Source organism: Budorcas taxicolor, chromosome 20 (assembly GCF_023091745.1).
Source record: "Budorcas taxicolor isolate Tak-1 chromosome 20, Takin1.1, whole genome shotgun sequence".
In the NCBI taxonomy this organism is placed as follows: domain Eukaryota; kingdom Metazoa; phylum Chordata; class Mammalia; order Artiodactyla; family Bovidae; genus Budorcas; species Budorcas taxicolor.
The window spans coordinates 7,451,747-7,472,658 of NC_068929.1; the positions used below are offsets into that span (position 1 = coordinate 7,451,747).

General features: G+C 42.8%; 1 protein-coding gene across 6 annotated transcripts in view; it reads right to left on the reverse strand.

The window, feature by feature from the left end:
* The window catches only part of FBXW11 (F-box and WD repeat domain containing 11), a 131,234-nt gene extending 121,919 nt beyond the window's left edge, over window positions 1–9,315 (reverse strand). For 5 of the 6 annotated variants that reach the window (XM_052659066.1, XM_052659062.1, XM_052659061.1 and 2 more), the window contains exon 1: window positions 9,141–9,315. In XM_052659066.1, coding sequence (XP_052515026.1) covers window positions 9,141–9,185 — 45 coding nt within the window. In that variant the 5' untranslated portion in view covers window positions 9,186–9,315. Of the gene's footprint in view, window positions 1–247; window positions 410–9,140 lie in introns of all 6 variants that reach the window. The other variant, XM_052659063.1, reaches the window with a different exon arrangement.
* Window positions 9,316–20,912: the final 11,597 nt, after the last annotated feature.

A 20,912-nucleotide genomic window follows, 5' to 3' on the forward strand; every position in this document is an offset into this window, starting at 1 on the left:
TTGTTTACTGCACTGTATTTCCTGTTTGGCTGTGACTACAAACCTTTTGGGCCTATTTAATAAAAATAACTACATTTCTTACACTGAAAGTTTTGACTAGCAAAATACCCAACTAATCCACACCAAAACATAAATATCTAACATTTTTTCCTTTCTCTATTATATTGGAAAAAGAAGTAACAGAATTTTAAGTTTCTCTCAATGAGTCGAGTTCTGCATAACAAAACAATGCAAGGTAATTGCTTACCTGGACAATATTTTGTACTTCAGATCCACCAATCCAGAATGAATGGGGGTATTCCCTTTCAGACTAGTCTGAGAAAAGACAGCAGTCAAGCAGCTTCCAAGATTCTTTCCGTTTACTGTATCCAGCTTTCTTCAACAAAATCCCAAACATGCACTTCGGTAACTGTTGGAAGACAGAAAGCAATCCATACACCCACCATGGCACCAGCGGCAGAGGACAGCCGCCAAGAGATGGAAGGAAGGGTCAGTGGAGTGGCGGATCGGAAGCACAGAAGAAAGGTGCAAGCCCTGAGTCAGCGGCTTCATGTGAGAGGGTGTGCAGGAGCACTGCTCACCTCTGTGTTGAGAGATGGACAAGAAATTCCACAAAACAAAGAAGGAAACATCCCTAACATTAATACTTGGTCATGACAAATATCATGCAATTTCCAAATACTAAAAATTTCCTCTACTATCCATATAAACTGTCCCAGATCATTCAGCTACAATGAATTTTATCCATTTCCTAAAACTGTTCCTCTACAATTACAGAAACTTTGTCAGTCATAATAAATGGGGGGGGGGCCCCTCAAATATTTCCTAATAAAAATTTATTTAAGCACCTAACAAGAAATTTTAAAGTTTGCTACACATAAGACATCTACACATCACTCAAATCTTCAACTCTCAGCTAAAATACAGGACATTTCAAAACACGTGACGTAACTTTTAGAGTGAACTTCTGACTCAATAAAGGCCAACCCCCACAATGGCCAGTCACTGGGTACACTAGGGAAAAGAAAGAACATAATAAACAATTTACTAGATAACACCTTTAAACACATAAGCCCAGTCCACAGTATATCAATATTCTTTTATTACCATACCAACTCTTACAATTAGACTATAAATTCTAAGCAAACTACAAGGCAGACAGGAAAAGGTATTCAACAGGATGCCACAGATAAAAAGTCAAAAATCCAAAGACTGTGACGCTGCGTGCACATAAATTGCTACTTCCTCAACTGCCACATGACTGCCAAAATGTTCCTGAAGTAACCATAATACCTACCTTCACTGAAGGGTTACTAATGGACCAGGCCTTCTACATTCATTACTCACATTTAAAAATATGAGAAGAAATAACTTGCTCAAAGTCCCACATCCACTAGCTGGTAGAGCCCATGCCCTTCTCATAGAATACGGTGGCCTCCAAAGTCCAAGGACCAGAAAGACCACGATTCCTGGGGGAGAAGAAACCAAGCTCTAAGCTAACTGACATCAGAACAGAGAACCAAAAAGATACAAAACAGTAAGTATTTGAGCCTAGCTGAACTAAAAGACAACTGAACTTGTTCAGCCATCCTGAGAGGGCTAACTCCCTTAATCTTGCCACTTAAAAGCACTTCAATATCAAAAACTCGTGCAATTCTAAGGCCACAACATTAATTTTATACCCTTGCCCACTCAGACTGTGTGCTTGGTGGCAAAGAAGTGTCTGTGACAAAGAATCCCAACCCCAGCTGAAACCAAAGAATTCTTGAATTCCAAGATTGATCAATAAAAAGTCAGATGTTCTGGTTTTTCATGTATAGGCAAAGCACTGAAGTGACTGAAGTACCAGTCTAAGAGTAACCTCTTCATAGCAAACAGGTGGAAATGTCTTAATACCCTCAACTTAAATACATTATGTAAGCAAAATCACAAAGAATAAGTGCTCAAGCTCTTCTCATTAGTCTAGAGCCTAATAAACTACAAACCCAATTTTGACTAAAAATGCTAGTGGGCTATGGCTAGTAGTTAACTGCTAGAGCAATATAGGCTGATTTTCAAAGCATAACTCACTGCTACAACCAAACCAGAGCCACAACAATTTGACTAACAGACTCATTTCTGAGCCTCCTGCACCATCAGGCCTTTTCTTCCATTAGTGAGTTAACTTTCCCCCTCTTTCCTTCAAATAAACATTTACTGAATGCCTAATTGGTGGCAGGCCTTATGCCAGAGAAACAAAGATTAACAGATGCCAGACCAGGATAGTAAGGATTAAGTTCTTCATGTCCTCTGCCCCTTCCTCTTTGAGTCTCCTAGGCAATCATTTCACAGAACCAAAACACATTTTATCATTAGTTCCCAAAACTGGTTAAGAGTTGTCAATTTAACTCTGAAATAATATTATTACTCGGATTCTTTTTTCTTAACACAGTTTTCAATTTTTTTTTCTTCCGTGGACCAGTGGTTTGCTATTAGAGAACAGTTTTTGATATTCATAGCACTTAGGTATTTGCACATCTCTCTACTCACCAACTTTTTTCCTATTTACATGTGAATGTCCCACTGTTTCTACTTCACAGCTTTCCATTCTGTGAAGGTCTTCATTGTTGATTAACCCTGAGAGGGAATCTCCTAAAAATGCTTCCTGCTGACATAACTGAACTGGGCAATCTCTGAATTTTGTCAATAAGATCCAGTGTAGAGATACCCTACTGGACTCTCAGGTCTGCCTGGCTGGTGTCTCATTTGCCTACACACTTCCTGTTAGGCAATCGTGATCAGCAGAAACTGAACTGAGGGTAACAAGCACATTCTTGACCAACAGGTTTTTCCCCTTTTGTCAACTAATTCAATGAACAACAATAGAACTCAGGAGGAAATCTTGGATCCAGTCACCACTTACTCTGTTAAAGGTCAAAATCACCAGCAAACAAGAATACAAATTTAAAAATTCTAATTTCCTTGGCTAAACTAAATTGATCAAATATAAATCACTATGCTCAGTGTTAGTATGAACAATTACCAGTCTCCTTCTACCAGGATACCTAAAACAGGGTTAAAGTGGATTCTCTCCGTAACAGTACAGGTCTAATTATGTCTAATTGGTAGTTCTTAGTAATTGTAAGAGTATTTTCCCGATTTCCAAGGCAGCATTGACTCTGTATGATTTCATCATTTTCCCCAAAGAAGCCTCATTAAATGCACGGCTAAAAGCAACTGAATTTTAGGCCTCTGCAAAGCTTCACGATTAAGTACATGCACACATCAGGGACAAAAACTAAAACTTTTCTCACACCATCTGTCTTGACAAAATACGGTCCCTGTACTTTCGGGGAGAGTTAGCTTGGCAGACAGCTGCTGAGAGACAAGTCTTTGCAAGGTCCTTTCATAGACATCTCTCATAATCCTCCCAACACTGAAGCAATACCTGCATTTTTTTAATTCTTACACACAGTGAAATCTTACCAGAGAAAGGTTAACTTTCTTAAGGCCACACAGCCAGCAAGTGAAAGTCAGGACACAAAGTCAGGTGTTGCACCCTAGAGCCCATGGCCTTTATGTTACACCATGTTTCTCTAAGGTCACAGAGCCTTAGAACTTACCACCTGTTTGGCAAGTTCACATCAACAGATACAAAACGAATTTGGTTTCCTCAATATTCTGCTATCACCCACGCTCTGGGATGTATATAAATCAATTTGTATATGTTAAAAAGTCTGTAAATAATGGTTAAAATGTCCATGAACAGAAGTTTGTGCAACACATACCACCCTTCTTTTCCCTTTAGCAGTCTTTCTCCCCTATCCATCCCCACTTGTCTTAAGAATTATCAAACAGAAATGTTAAAAAGGTTTCACAGGATGAAAAAAAAATCTAACATTAATTTAAATCAATATCTATTGCACACCCAAGCGCTAAACAGAGTGAAGGATTCAAAGGACAATCAGCTTTAGACATGATCAAACTTTCATGATACACAGGAAGGTCTGTTAAGTCCCATATGCATTAGGAACAAGTTATTAAGAGAATCAGTGATATAGGTGAGAATTTCCAGAAAAGAGGATGGCTAAGATACAGGCCGACAGCAATAATACATGTAAGCAACCAACAGGAAAGCTCAACTCAACATTTATTGAACACCTACTACAAGAAGGCGCTCTTGAGGAGTTTATCCTTTAATAAGGGACACAAACAGGAAACTATAATACAAGTGCAGAAGATGCTAAGTGCCACAAGATAAATACAAAGTGCCAGCACTCATTCATTTAACAATGATTATCATGGAGGCATTGCTATCAATATAAAAACAAAATTATATCTGCCACCATAATATAAATCGACATCAAGAAGAGGTATCTAAATTGTGTTCTGAGAGGAGGGGAGAGGACGTTATCAACACAGGTGGAAGAGAGGATTGCTAAGATCTCACCTAAATCAATTTGGCTGGAGAGCTATGAGGTCCTTCCCATTAATATCAGTAGCCTGAGACACATGGACTTAGGTCAGTTCATTCTCAGTGCTGACAAAGGAAATCTGAAGAACAATGGTCCTCCACACTTTGGCTGGAATATAGAATAAGCGAGGAATGTGAGAAGAAAAAGCTGGAAGGGAGGCAGGAATCTGAATTGTGAGGACTTCAAATGCTTTCTTTCCCTTAAACTGTAAATATCACCAGTGGAACCCAAGATCCCAGGCTCCTCACAGCACAGGAAAGTCTGTTTCTAAAATTCTAAGTGCCACAAGATAAATACAAAGTGCCAGCACTCATTCATTTAACAATGATTATCATGTAGGCACTGCTATCGATATAAAAACAAAATTATATCTGCCACCATAATATAAATTGACATCAAGAAGAGGTATCTAAATTGTGTTCTGAGAGGAGAGGACGTTATCAACATGGGTGGAAGAGAGCACTGATTATGTTTGGTCCTATATTTAAGACCAAACATAACTACTCAGAGGAATACACGTGCTGTTCTATAAACCTATGAAATGGGCTAGCAATCCTCCTGTGCTACAGAGCTCTCTCAGTTTCCAGGAGACAGCAGTCAGGGGCCAAGAGTGCCAAGATGTGAGAGCAGGATCAGGTTTACCCTTATCAAATCTGAAAGGACATTAACCTACTCCAAAATCAGGACTAAAAATTGATAATATTTGAGCCACAAGCCTCTTGAGGCCAGTCAGTGAGGTCTATAAATAGCATGTGATTTATTTCATTTGGACCCTACTTAAGCCTTTGTCTACTTAATCTGCATTTGGTAAAGCAGCACATGGCTAGAGGCAATGAGGATAAGTGATGGCGACAAAGACCCAATTTTTTAAAGGAGCCACTAAACAATCCCACTTGTTTCACCTAGAAAGCCAAAGACAAGAAGGGGGCAGGGGGAGAGATGTAAAAAGAAAAAAAGATAATTACTTCCAATAATGTCATTTAGTTTCTTTCACCTCTTTGGTCTTGTGGCCTGTCTGTACTTCAGCAGCTCTAAAAATAGATTTGATATTAGAAGTTCTTAATGAGATCCAATGTATTTTACCTATATTACCTATATTATATTCAACAAGTAATATAGCCATTCAGAGGTAACCAGAAGGGAAATGATTCACTTAAGGTCACTTAGCCAAGAAGTAAACCAAGCAGCTAACAACAGAGGATAAACTGCCCATTACTTGAGTAAAGGGGGTAAAGGGTACTCTCACACCCACAGAGGAAGCAGGATTATCTTTCCCAAAACTTTAACATTAACTTTTGCTATTTTCTAACAGGCAGGCCTAATGACCATTTCTTCCAATTAGCAGGTCTGAGAATGCTTTCTAGTGCCTAAGCACAACTCACACTTCTAATTCAACCATTAAATACCATGTGATACATAACGCAGCTTTCATCCTTCCCAGTGAAGCCCACCACAAGACAAAGCCTGGTGAGCTTCTGTGTATTTCCAAATGGTTTACTCCTTTTCTACCTCAGTAATATTAAGGCTAATTAAAACCAAAGCTGGTGATGGAGAGAGAAGCCTGGCACGCTGCAGTCCATGGGGTCGCAAACAGTCGGACACGACTAAGCAACTGAACTGAAAACCAAAGCAGAAGTTTAAGAAGCAGTCCCACAAACTAGGTACGTATTGGGCCGATATAAGGTCACGAAAGTCATTTGATGGTTAAATTATTCACCATCAGGAATGATAAATTCAGTTGTCTCAATCAAGAGCTTACAGTCTATATTAAAGACTGAATCCTATGAGGTGGGTCAGCTGGAGAAGCACTTTTTGTGAACCTGGTCACAGGCAGGGGTAGGAGTAACAAGGGGGGTTATATTTTGAATATTTAATTATTCTATCACCAGTTTTATTTCCTAGGAAACTGAAAAACTGCAAGAAAAAAAGGAAGGAGGAATCAAAATCAAAGAAAGTAGAGGGATGGAGATTAAGAAATTGGTGAAACCGTGTTTCCTTTCTTTGATAGAGCACACTCTGGAATATCAATTGAAAGTTATCCTGTTAACCATTAAGTACTGAACTGGTACAGGCAGCACAATCACAAATATTTGAGTACTGAAGCTGACTCATAAAAATCTAAAAATATTTCATGCTTTAGACTTTTAAAATACCATCAGTTTAACCCCTTCCCCTCCCTTCATCATGGTATTTTGAAACCGATGTAAAAAGTGTTTTTAATCTAGTTCTGGAAACTATAATTAAAATGCAGTGAACACAGAAAGCCACGTGCAATTAGATTTTAAGGCATTATCATTCCTGCTCCTGATCCTGGATTTAGTAAATCAGTTGTTAAGTATCTGTGCTATCTATAACACTAAAATACATATATGTTTACGAAACAGTTGCATAAGAGTCTTAACTGGTATCCCTTTGAGGGAATATCACAATCTGTATATGAAAAGCCACTTTTAAAACTGATCCAGATGATCACCTTATTAAATCTTCTCTGTTAAATTTTCTAAGAATTCCACTTAATAATGTCCCTGAGAAGTATGAAATATCATTTCAGATCAGACAAATACAATCATGTAAAATCAAAACACACAGGAAGCCAGTTATATTTAGGAGGAAATTTTTTTTTCCATATCCATTCAAAGACATTAAAAGGATTACACTGTACTTTAATTCTTTTGAAAAAAACATTCTAGTTATTTTATTTTAGGCTGCGCCGTGCAGCTTGTGGATTCTTAGTTTCCTGACCAGGGATAGAACCAGGGCCCTCCGCAGTGAGTTCTACCCACTGGACCACCAGGGAAGTCCCTAGTTATTTTTTAAATGAATGGAAATGAAAGGAGAATTTAACAGCCAATTTCAAAGAGATACCAAGTTACAATTTTTTGCTATGTCCTACTCCTCCTGTTGTAAGTACAGGTATTGCACATATGTAAGAATATGGACTCTATGTGTAATTCCATTAGGATATTTTACCAAAATAACCCCTACAAAATTTGCAGAATATCAAAAGCTTGATTACAAAAGTTTGATAAGTTGTACTGCAAAGTTACCTAATAGGTGAAAATCAAATAAAAACTCGTATCAGTATCCCTTAGAAAGCAACCACACGTGTGCTCGCACACACACACACATACACAAATCAGAAACTACCAGAGCCTTCCTTTGCCGTCTAATTTTTCCAAGACTGCTGGAGAAGTGCAGTGAATTGTGCAAAGGACAGCAAGTATTAAGCTGCCTCTGTGTTTACACTACTGTACTTCCATTTTTAAAACAGGCATATCAACTCCCCAGACACCGTCATCCACAGAAACCATGCAGCTATCCAACAGACTTTCAGTGTCACCATTTATTATTTATAGCATTAAATGGGGGAAGTAGCTCTGATGTCATCGACCCTACCCAGTGGAATCACTGACTCAATAAACATTTTCACACTGGAGAAAATCTGGCTAGGAAAACATTTTGCTGTGTTAAGTAGATTCTTTCATCTTTCTTCTCAACCCTAAGGTAGAAGAGGTTACTGTTTGGAGAGATACAAAGACACTGTCAAGGTTTCCACAGGAAGAAAACCTGGGCATGTTCATTTGCTGAGGCAAAGACTTCCCCCTCCCAACTCTCTAGAGCCCAGTTTGATTTCCCTAATGTTCAAACTGGCAGTAACAGCTGCCATATTCTACTTTTTGCACCAAATCATCCACCAAGTAGCAAATTTTTCGTTTCCACTAGCCACTCTCTCGTGGTCCTGTTTCTAAAAACCCAGTCTGGATCCAAGTCCTAAGGCGGAAGGGGGCTGGGGTGTTGGTGGGTACAGGGAGTCTGGCCTGGCTACCAAAGGTTTCTAAACAGAAGAGAGATCGCTTCCCCTGGGCCGTAGGCTCCCCTCTCCTTTTTTTTCTAGAAGAAAGAACTGGCGGCAGTGATGAGGACAGCCCCTCCCCCCTCCTCCCCAATTTTCCCAAAGCAGCTCAGGAAAACGTGAAGTTACAGTTTCTCTTTCCAGGGAGATGGAATCCAGAGTACCTACGGCCTTGCTCTGCAAACATCCCTCTCGGCCGAGTAGGAAACCCTTTGTCCGAGAAGCCGGACACCACAGGGGGCCGGGAAAGAGGCCCCTTTTCGGTCACAGCCTCCAACCCGAAAGCTCTCCACCTCCTCCCCCACAGGGCCGATGCCGGCACCAATACAGCCCTAGGTCGAGACGAGGGTGCTGAGACCCCTTCCGGGATGCGGAGGCTACGGCCCTGGAGATCTACTCAGTACCCTCTCCCATCACCATCTCACTCGGCCTGAGTGGGGCTGGCAAGAGCGATGCAGGCCTGGACTGGAGAAACAGAGAAGGGAAAAAAAAAAAAACCTTCTAAAGGGGGAACGGGATGCTAGAGTGAGTGTGAGCTAAGGCCACAGCCTAAGCCAGCGAGGGTCGTTCGAGGGACGGGCCCGGAGATAGAAGGGAGGGAGGGTGGGAGGAAAACCGAGGGGCATGGAGGGGGCCGGGCCGGGTCCGGCCTGTGAGCTCGAGGGATCCGGAGGAACCGCGCCGGGCCAGAGGCCAGGCAAGGCGGGGTGCCCAGGTCCGGGCCGAGGCAGCAGGGAAGGGCCAGGGCTGGCCTCGCGCCGGACGTTGAGGTGGGCAGGCCCGCCCGGGGCCGGTCGGACGGAAGAACGGACGGTCCAGCGGGCCGCACTCACCATGAGCTCGATGGTCTTGTCCTCAATCACCGAGTCGGGCTCCATGGCGGCCCCGGCGGCCCCGCCTCGCTCTCCCCGCGCAGCAGCGAACGGCCCGGGCGGAGGAGGCGACGGCGGAGGCGGCAGAGGCGGAGGCGGCTCTCGCACCCACTCCCGCTGCCAGCCCGCCCGGGCCGCCGGCAGCTCCGCCCTCCCCCTCGGCGAACGCAGTACGCAGAGCGAGGACTACAGCTCCCGGCAGGCGCCGCGAGCGACGCAGAGCGTTGTGGGGACGAGAGTCCGGCAGCAGGCCACTCTCTCCCGGCTGCTCGGAGCGGAATTCGGAGCGGAAAGCAGCACTGGACTGTGAACGCGAGACCCGCAGACCTGAAGATTTAAGGGCTCTCTCAAAGTAGGGCCTGGGCAGCGCCCCAACTACATGTCCCAGAAAGCCCTGCTCTCGGGTTGTCCTTCCGGCTACCTTCTCCTGACTTCCTGGAAGCCCGAGGCTACCCGGGCCGGCACCGAAACTCCGAGGCAACTCTTCACTTGTCAGAGATACTGCGACCGATTTCCGCACATGCGCGCTCGATGGCTGCAGCGCCCACTCGACGCTGAAGTAGCGGCGCGACTGGTCCGCTAGCGTTTACGATAGGGTGAGGTGTGGACGACAGGTGGGTTCGACGTGCGACAGGAGGGGGTGGTCTTGGGGCTCAGGCGTGGGAGAGCGGCCCACGAACGGCAGAATCTCAGGCAGACGGGTAGGCGTCCTAGGAGTGTCGGAAAGTTAGTAGGGGAAGAGAAGGTTTATGGTCTATATACACCACGTACCGGGAGGAACTGAGAAATGAAAGGGGATCTGTGTATATTGAGCCCCTTTCATTGATTTGTTCAGAAAATATGTTTTCAAACTTCCAGCCTCTGCTGGGTACCAGTGTAGGCACTGGAAATTCAACTCTGAACCTTACAGACAAGGCCTCTCTGCTGAATGAGCTTAATTCCAGGGAGGGGAAGACAGGCATTAATCGCAGGAGTGACAGGTGATAAGAAGGAATACAGCTGGAGACGCCTTCCAGGGAATTCTGCCTTCAGCTCTGTGTGAACTTTGTCGTCTGTCAGTGCCCTCTAACCAAAGGGGAGCAAGGGCACACCGATAGCTGAACACGTGGAGTTTACTACTTTGTGCAGGAAGGGAGGACACACACCACGAAGAACTGTAGAGCATCTCAGGAGTTGTCAGGTGGTTTGGAAGAGGGTTTAAGGAAGTGGGGCTTTATTCTGGATAAGATGCTGTCAGGAAGTGGCGTAATTCTCTGATTGGGTATCCCAATAAACCTTACCTAGAAAGAAAGAATGCTAGAATGAGGCTAAAACTCTAATTGGTAGAGAAGCAGGAGTCCCTCATTAGCCAGGCTGGGGGATGTTTGGTCATTTTTTATGGTTTGGACAATGTATATGTTTTATCTGGGTTCAAATGTAATTAAGGAGTGGTATTGCTTTTGTATTGCTCTGTCATGGTCTCAGAATGGCTTTGTCTACCGTTAATTGTTCTCTGAAATTATATTTAACAGAGGAACACAAAGCCAGCTAAGACGGCCAGGTTTATCATCTCATAGCATTACTACCCGTCCAAGTGTATCAGGCCAGCTTCCAAATGTCGGCCGTTCTCAAGTGTCTTGCATTCTCTGCACCTGTAAAGTGAAGGAACTAGATGACCTAGAAATCGTTCCGTTTCCAAGGATCAAGTTATTAGAGTAATTTATATGCAGGAAGGACACAGTGTAAAGTTCTGTGCAGGTAGATTTTGAGTTTCATAGCCCTTATCTGCTGCTTTCCACTGAAGGAACTGAAAGAGCACAAAATTAGAAAGTTATTGCTGCTAACTTGGTGTCTGATTTTCACCATACCCTTTGCCTCTCTGAGCCTTGAGATGTTATTCATTAGTGGAATAAAGGGGTTAAAATAAATGACCTCTGTTTCAGTTACATATTGCATCTTACAAACCACCTCCAAGACATAGTAGTTTAAAAAAACAGTGCTTTTTTATTATTTACATTGTGTGGGTTAACTGGACTCAGCTGGGCCTACGTAGTTGAAGCTGAGTTTACTCAAGGGAACACAATCAGCTGAGATCTCATCAAAACAGTTTCTCATCCTCCAGGGCCTCCCTTTCCCAGCTTCTTACCATTCAGGCTTTTGTATGGTGGCTAACTTCCAAGAGGACAAGCGCCAGTGAGCAAATGCTTACCAAGATTTGGTTGCCCACATTTCACTGGCTAAGACCAGCTGGATGGCCAAGCCCAAAGTCAGCGTGGAAAAGGCCTATACAAGCTTGTGAATTCAGAGGCATAGTTCACTGGGGCTCACTAATGTAACAGCCAATCAAGACCTTTAAAGTGTCAGCACTTGCCACAGAAACTAGCAAGGGGCTAGGGTCGGAATCACAAGCTAAATATGAACCCCCATTATATATGTTTGTCCTGCACTTTTTTATTGTTTCAGAGTTGACAGTTACACATTTTCAAATCTGAATTTCTAACCTGTCTTGAAAAATTAGATTATCTGGTTGTATTGGATCTGCATGGCAGCAATATGCAGGGGTTAAATAGAATTGAGGCTTCCTAGGAAGGAAAGTTATGACCAACCTAGATAGCATATTAAAAAGCAGAGACATAACTTTACCAACAAATGTCCATCTAGTTAAGGCTATGGTTTTTCCAGTGGTCATGTATGGATGTGAGAGTTGGACTATAAAGAAAGCTGAGAGCCGAAGAATTGATGCTTTCGAACTGTGGTGTTGGAGAAGACTCTTGAGAGTCCCTTGGACTGCAAGGAGATCCAACCAGTCCATTCTGAAGGATATCAGTCCTGGGTGTTCATTGGAAGGACTGATGCTAAAGCTGAAACTCCAGTACTTTGGCCACCTAATGCAAAGCGCTGACTCACTGGAAAAGACCCTGATGCTGGGAGGGATTGGGGACAAGAGGAGAAGGGGACGACAGAGGATGAGATGGCTGGATGGCATCACCGACTTGATGGACATGAGTTTGAGTAAACTCCGGGACTCGGTGATGGACATGGAGGGCTGGTGTGCTGTGGTTCATGGGGTCGTAAAGAGTCAGACACAACTGAGCAACTGAACTGAACTGAGGCAGCTCTAGTGGTAAAGAGCCTTCGTGCCAACGCAGGAGACCTACAAGATGGAGTGTCCATCCCTGCATCGGGAAGATCCCCTGGAGAAGGAAATGGCAACCCACTCCAGTATTCTTGCCTGGGAAATCCTATGGACAGAGGAGTTTGGCAGGCTATAGTCCATAGCATTGCAGAGAGTCAGACATAACTGAAGCAGCTTAGCACACATGAACGTGAATAGCAATTACTTTCTTTATGTAAAGCATGAACTCTAGATTGCCACTGTTACCACTGCTCCCTGTTGCCTTATATCTGCGTGCTTTACTTGTTTAAGTTGTACACTTAACCCATATAGATATTTGAGTTTGCAACCCTGGGCATTGGAACTATAATGGAGATAACTCAAGGTTTCTATCCTTTTATGAAAACCGTATCCCACCTTAAGAGGGAAAAAATACTAATATTATTGGGTCAAATTCTAGGAGCTCAGTGAGATGAAAAAGTTGTGTATATGATAGAAATCATTCCCAAGCTGTATAAGAGGCAAGCCGAGCCAAGACTTATCACTGTGCTCTTTCCTCTCCTCAAACAAGAACTCAAGTATTTACATATTTTTTTTTCTTCAGCTTGATGGCAACTGGCAATTAGATTTGTCATAGACAGTGGCAGAAGACCTTGGGGTTTATATGACACGCCAAAACCAAACTGATACAGGTCCATGATCCCTCAACCAAAACCTTGAGGTCCAGATATGCTTCAGTGTTCAGAATTGTTCAGATTGTGCACAGGCAGTGTGATGTACATACTGTATATATAATGTGATACTCCCAAGGGGTCTTGGACAGCATTTCATAATCAAATACATACGTTTTTCTGTAGCAGAGCCTGTAAGTGCCTATTAGCAATTTATAGCCTCTCAGTTCCGAATCCACCCTTCCTTTCCATGATTTGAAATACTGGAGTGGGACCTTGTAAATATTTACCAGCTGACAGTGCTTAACTTTGTCAATAGAGAGCCCTAGAGGGAAACAGCCAAATGAAGGGTCTTCTCTTCCCTGTTCCAGAATAGTATTTTCCTTCTTGCCTTTGTGGCACAGCAGCAGATGGCTTGCAGAACCCACACACACGTGTGGTTGGAACATCCAGAGAGGGCTTCCCAGTGAGTTCAGTGGCACCTCAGCAGGCAGTTTCCCACTTGCCAGCCCCAACGTGTCCACCTCAGCAAACTTCACCATCCAGCGGGCTGTAACTGTCGTCTCTCTAGTAAGATTTGAATCTCACCCGAGCAGTGGGGGTGGGAGGATTCTTCCAAGTCTCTTCCCCCCCTTGAGTACTCTGCCTCAGTCTCAAAGGTGGTGGCTTCTCCCTCTAACTGCTACTTCTGTATCCTTCAGAGTTGTCTTTACTCCAATACCCTGTTAACAATTTTTTACATTAAATTTACCCATAAGAGTATATGGCAGATGTGAGGGTGTGTGATTTCCAAGACTAGGTCATGAGAGTTGTGGGTTCTTCCTTGCTCCCTCTATCTTGGATTACTCACTCTGGAGGAAGCAAGCTGCCGTGTCATGATGACACGTAAGCAGCCTTCCGTAACATCCGTGTGGTAAGGAACTGAGGCCACCTGCCAACAGCCAGCTCTACCTTTCCAGACCTGTGAGTAAGCCATCTTGGAAGCCATCTCCTCCCACCTCAGTTGGTCCTTTAGATGACTAGTCCCATTCAAAACTTGACCTCGTGAGATACCCTGAGCCAAGACCCACCCATCCATGCCAATCCTCAACTTCTGCCCTGCAGAGGCTGTGTGAGATAATAAATGTTTATTATTTTAAGCTGCTAAATTTTTATATAATTTGATATGCAGCAACAGAAAACTGAGAGTTACCCCCCCAAAAAAGAGTTAGTTCAAATACTGAACTTAGTGAGTTCTCTTGTAATCAAGGCACCATAAAACCTTGGTAGCGCTTTATATCTTTCCTTTTCTTATGAATACTTTCAAAGATAAAGAATGGTACTTTAAAATGTATATTTTGATCTGTGCTGACTTTTCTGAGTTCAAATACATTGTAAAGAAGGATAGTACAGTGAAATTTTGACTTAACTCTTTCCCAACTAATGTAAAGAACAAAATTCTCTTGAAGAATCTTGTGAAAGTGAAGGAAAAAGAAGGTTGGGAAGTATTGAAGGTAGAAGCCCCTTATTTTATCCACATGACAAGGTTCTGTGCCTTATCCATTTATGTATAGAATCTAGAAAAAAAGATAGTTGTCATGATATCCATGCTGCTGCTGCTAAGTCGCTTCAGTCATGTCCGACTCTGTGTGACCCCATATGAGAACATTTATTTGAACTGGAAAAACAAAGCCATACTTTTTCTAACTTGGCTGACTGGTTTGATAGCACCAATAGATGTTACCAATAGATGAGGTAAATCTTTAGTGCTGTAATTTTTAGGAAGATACATTTAAAGCACATAAGGAAAAGACATTTCCTCAATTAATTTACTGGCAAATGTATTGAAATTAACATTTGTATCTTCCCCACTGATTTTTTTTTTTTACTTATCAAGTTACATAAGACCTTGAAGTGAAAGGGTAAAAAAAGGTGTAGAGTGGAATACATTGTGCCACCGTGGCAAATTAACTCTGCATCATCCAGAAGTCAATCAGGGAAACGGCACCAGTAAGATGGTTCCTAGGGGCTTTTTGTACAAGTTGACCTCACATAATTGTCCAGTTAGTTTAGCAATCTCTGTAAGGTTGTAGGTGTTGTATTGATGCTGGATTTACAAGTCCACAGGACAAGAAGAGAAATATAAGGTGGGGAAGGGCGGGCATAAAAGTCAGACAAAACCTGTGTCAGTTCTCACTGCCCTAACCTTGGTGGTATATATGTCTTGCAGAGCCTGGAGCCCTTTGTCAGGGAACTGAACACACACACCTGCCCAGGAACTGGAGAAACTGGAGGAGTCTCTAGAGGAAGGTGAAGTGATTGCCGACCCAGCTGTTCCTCACATGAAGGAGGTGAGTGAGCAAGCAGATCAGTGACAGTGTATGTGGGCTACAAGTGACTACAGTTTCACTTCCATCTTCCAAATCCTGGCATCTGGTGGCTCACCCTGATCAGAACCATACAGGAACAGAATTTGGAGAAATGTAGTTTAGCTTAGTCAACCTGACATGTTTCCACACCCTGGAAACATAGTGGCATCTTATATATGTCTTGTTCATACAAGGTCTAATGGAGTCAGCTAGCCTTCCGTCTTACATTACTGTATGCCATCTAGAATCCATGGTCTCTGATATTGTTGGAATAGAGGAAAAGCTCACCAGCTTATTCAGAAACACATTATTCCTGCTCACTATTCATTAGTACCTAATCATGTGGCCCTAAGAAGCTGAAAAGGAAGCCGAATTTGATGAATACAAAGGAATTTTGGTTGAGGATTTGTGCTATACCAGCAAAATTAATATTTATTTCCTAAATCTTGGTTAAGATTTTTTAGTACATTTCCCAGAAGTTGAGAAAAGGAATTTCTCCAGTGAATATACAAAAAAATCATTTTACTAGTCAGGTGGTTTCCAATACTTTGCTTTCAAAAAAACTGGAGGATTGAACTGAGTTTTAATGATAATTTAAGATAATTTCCCTAACAGACCACTATGTACTATTTGACATGACAACTTGGAAATAATCTTTAAAGTTGCATGCTATTTCTGTGAGAAATGTTTATTCTTCTATGAACAAGTTTTCCTAGTACTAACATCTGTAAAAATAAAATCTAAAAATGTATTTATATTTGACACTGAGCCCTGTCTCATTCTAACAAGTAATCATACTTGGATATGCAAGTTCAGTTCAGTTCAGTCACTCAGTCGTGTCCTACTCTTTGCAACCCATGGACTGCAGCACACCAGGCCTCTGTCCATCACCAACTCCCGGAGTCCACCCAAACCCATGTCCATTGAGTCGGTAATGCCATCCAACCATCTCATCCTCTGTCATCCCCTTCTTCTCCTGCCTCAATTTTTCCCAGCATCAGGGTCTTTTCAAATGAGTCAGCTCTTCGCATCAGGTGGCTAAAATATTGGAGTTTCAGCTTCAGCATCAGTCCTTTCAATAAACACCCAGTCTGATCTCCTTTAGGATGGACTGGTTGGATCTCCTTGCAGTCCAAGGGAGTCTCAAGAGTCTTCTCCAACACCACAGTTCAAAAGCATCAGTTGTTCTGTGCTCAGCTTTCTTTATAGTCCAACTCTCACATCCATACAAGACAACTGGAAAAACCATAGCCCTGACTAACGGACCTTTGTCAGAAAGTAATATCTCTGCTTTTTAATATGCTGGCTTGGTTGGTCATAACTTTGCTTCCAAAGAGTAAGTGTCTTTAATTTCATGGCTGCAGTCACCATCTGCAGTGATTTTGGAGCCCAGAAAAATAAAGTCAGCCACTGTTTCCACTGTTTCCCCATCTATTTACCATGAAATGATGGGACCGGGTGCCATGATCTTCATTTTCTGAATGTTGAGTTTTAAGCCAACTTTTTCACCCTCCTCTTTCACTTTCATCAAGAGGCTCTTTAGTTCTTCTTCACTTCCTGCCGTAGGGTGGTGTCATCTGCATGTCTGAGGTTATTGATATTTCTCCCAGCAATCTTGATTGTGCTTCATCCAGCCCAGTGTTTCTCATGATGTACTCAGCATATAAGTTAAATAAGCAGGGTGACAATATACAGCCTTGACGTACTTCTTTTCCTATTTGGAACCAGTCTGTTGTTCCTTGTCCAGTTTAACAGTTGCTTCCTGACCTGCATACAGATTTCTCAAGAGGCAGGTCAGGTGGTCTGCTATTCCCATCTCTTTCAGAATTTTCCACAGTTTATTGTGATCCACACAGTCAAAGGCTTTGGCATAGTCAGTAAAGCAGAAATAGATGTTTTTTTGGAACTCACTTGCTTTTTACATGATCCAGTAGATGTTGGTAATTTGATTTCTGGTTCCTCTGCCTTTTGTAAAACCTACTTGAACATCAGGAAGTTCACGGTTCACATATTGCTGAAGCCTGGCTTGGAGAATTTTGAGCATTACTTTACTAGCATGTGAGATGAATGCCATTGTGCAGTAGTTTGAGCATTCTTTGGCATTGCCTTGCTTTGGGATTGGAGTGAAAACTGACCTTTTCCAGTCCTGTGGCCACTGCTGAGTTTTCCAAATTTGCTGGCATATTGAGTGCAGCACTTTCACAGCATCATCTTCCAGGATTTGAAATAGGTCCACTGGAATTCCATCACCTCCACTAGCTTTGTTCATAGTGATGCTGTCTAAGGCCCACTTGACTTCACATTCCGGGATGTCTGGCTCTAGGTGAGTGATCTCACCATCGTGATTATCTTGATCGTGAAGATCTTTTTTGTACAGTTATTCTGTGTATTCCTGCCACCTCTTCTTAATATCTTCTGCTTCTGTTAGGTCCATACCATTTCTGTCCTTTATTCAGCCCATTTTGCATGAAATGTTCCCTTGGTATCTCTAATTTTCTTGAAGAGATCTCTAGTCTTTCCCATTCTGTTGTTTTCCTCTATTTCTTTGCATTGATCGCTGAGGAAGGCTTTCTTATCTCTCCTTGCTATTCTTTGGAACTCTGCATTCAAATGGGTGTGTCTTTCCTTTTCTCCTTTGCTTTTCCCTTCCCTTCTTTTCACAGCTATTTGTAAGGCCTCCTGAGACGGCCATTTTGCAGCGCGGGTGGCTGCGACAGCGCACAAGCACAGCCAGGAGGAGCTACCCCACGTCCGAGGTAAGGAGCAGCGGCTGTGCTTTGCTGGAGCAGCCATGAACAGAGACCCCACGTCCAAGATAAGAGAAAGCCAAGTGAGACAGTAGGCACTGAGAGAGGGTATCAGAGGGCAGACAGACTGAAGCCACAATCACAACAACAGGCCAGTCTCATCACACAGACCACAGCCTTGTCTAACTCAGTGAAACCAAGCCATGCCTTGTGGGGCCACCCAAGATGGACTGGTCATGGTGGAGAGGTCTGACAGAATGTGGTCCACTGGAGAAGGGAATGGCAAGCCACTTCAGTATTCTTGCCTTGAGAACCCCATGAACAGTATGAAAAGGCAAAACATAGGACACTGAAAGATGAACTCCCCAGGTCAGCAGGTGCCCAATATGCTACTGGAGATCAGTGGAGAAATGACTCCAGAAAGAATGAAGGGATGGAGCCAAAACAAAAACAACTCCCAGTTGTGGATGTGACTGGTGATAGAAGCAAGGTTTGATGCTGTAAAGAGCAATATTGCATAGGAACCTGGAATGTCAGGTCCATGAATCAAGGCAAATTGGAAGTGATCAGACAAACAGGAGATGACAAGAGTGAACATCGACATTCTAGGAATCAGCGAACTAAGATGGACTGGAATGGGTGAATTTAACTCAGATGACCATTATATGTACTACAGCGGGCAGGAATCCCTTAAGAAATGGAGTAGCCATCATGGTCAACAGAAGAGTCCAAAATACAGTACTTGGATGCAGTCTCAAAAACGACAGAATGATCTCTGTTCATTTCCAAGGTGAAACATTCAATATCACGGTAATCCAAGTCTATGCCCCGACCAGTAACGCTGAAGAAGCTGAAGTTGAATGGTTCTATGAAGACCTACAAGACCTTCTAAAACTAACACCCAAAAAAGATGTCCTTTTCATCACAGGGGACTGGAATGCATAAGTAGGAAGTCAAGAAACACCTGGGGTAACAGGCAAATTTGGCCTTGGAGTACGGAATGAAGCAGGGCAAAGGCTAATAGAGTTGTGCCAAGAGAATGCACAGGTCATAGCAAACACCCTCTTCCAACAACACAAGAGAAGACTCTACACATGGACGTCACCAGATGGTCGACACCAAAATCAGATTGATTATATTCTTTGCAGCCAAAGATGGAGAAGCTTTATACAGTCAACAAAAACAAGACCAGGAGCTGACTGTGGCTCAGATCATGAACTTATTGCCAAATTCAGACTTAAATTGAAGAAAGTAGGGAAAACCACTAGACCATTCAGGTATGACCTAAATCAAATCCCTTATGATTATCCAGTGGAAGTGAGAAATAGATTTAAGGGACTAGATCTGATAGATAGAGTGCCTGATGAACTATGGACAGAGGTTTGTGACATTGTACAGGAACAGGGATCAAGACCATCCCCATGGAAAAGAAATGCAAGAAGGCAAAATGGCTGTCTGAGGAGGCCTTACAAATAGCTATGAAAAGAAGGGAAGGGAAAAGCAAAGGAGAAAAGGAAAGATATAAGCATCTGAATGCAGAGTTCCAAAGAATAGCAAGGAGAGAGAAAGCCTTCCTCAGCGATCAATGCAAAGAAAGAGGAAAACAAGAGAATGGGAAAGACTAGAGATCTCTTCAAGAAAATTAGAGATACCAAGGGAACATTTCATGCAAAGATGGGCTTGATAAAGGACAGAAATGGTATGGACCTAACAGAAGCAGAAGATATTAAGAAGAGGTGGCAGGAATACACAGAATAACTGTACAAAAAAGATCTTCACAACCAAGATAATCACAATGGTGTGATCACTCACCTAGAGCCAGACATCCCGGAATGTGAAGTCAAGTGGGCCTTAGACAGCATCACTATGAACAAAGCTAGTGGAGGTGATGGAATTCCAGTGGACCTATTTCAAATCCTGGAAGATGATGCTGTGAAAGTGCTGCACTCAATATGCCAGCAAATTTGGAAAACTCAGCAGTGGCCACAGGACTGGAAAAGGTCAGTTTGCATTCCAATCCCAAAGCAAGACAATGCCAAAGAATGCTCAAACTACTGCACAATTGCATTCATCTCACATTCTAGTAAAGTAATGCTCAAAATTCTCCAAGCCAGGCTTCAGCAATATGTGAACCGTGAACTTCCTGATGTTCAAGTAGGTTTTAGAAAAGGCAGAGGAACCAGAGATCAAGTTGCCAACATCTGCTCGATCATCAAAAAAGCAAGAGAGTTCCAGAAAATCATGTATTTCTGCTTTATTGACTATGCCAAAGCCTTTGACTGTGTGGATCACAATAAACTGTGGAAAATTCAAGAGATGGGAATACCAGACCAGCTGACCTGCCTCTTGAGAAACCTATATGCAGGTCAGGAAGCAGCAGTTAGAACTGGACATGGAACAACAGACTGGTTCCAAACAGGAAAAGAAGTACGTCAAGGCTATATATTGTCACCCTGCTTATTTAACTTCTGTGCAGAGTACATCATGAGAAACGCTGGACTGGAAGAAACACAAGCTGGAATCAAGATTGATGGGAGAAATATCAATCACCTCAGATATGCAGATGACACCACCCTTATGGCAGAACGTGAAGAGGAACTAAAAAGCCTCTTAATGAAACTGAAAGAGGGGAGTGAAAAGTTGGCTTAAAGCTCAACATTCAGAAAACGAAGATCACGGCATCTGGTCCCATCACTTCATGGGAAATAGATGGGGAAACAGTGGAAACAGTGTCAGACTATTTCTCTGGGCTCCAAAATCACTGCAGGTAGTGACTGCAGCCATGAAATTAAAAGACGCTTACTCCTTGGAAGAAAAGTTATGACCAACCTAGATAGCATATTGAAAAGCAGAGACATTACTTTGCCAACAAA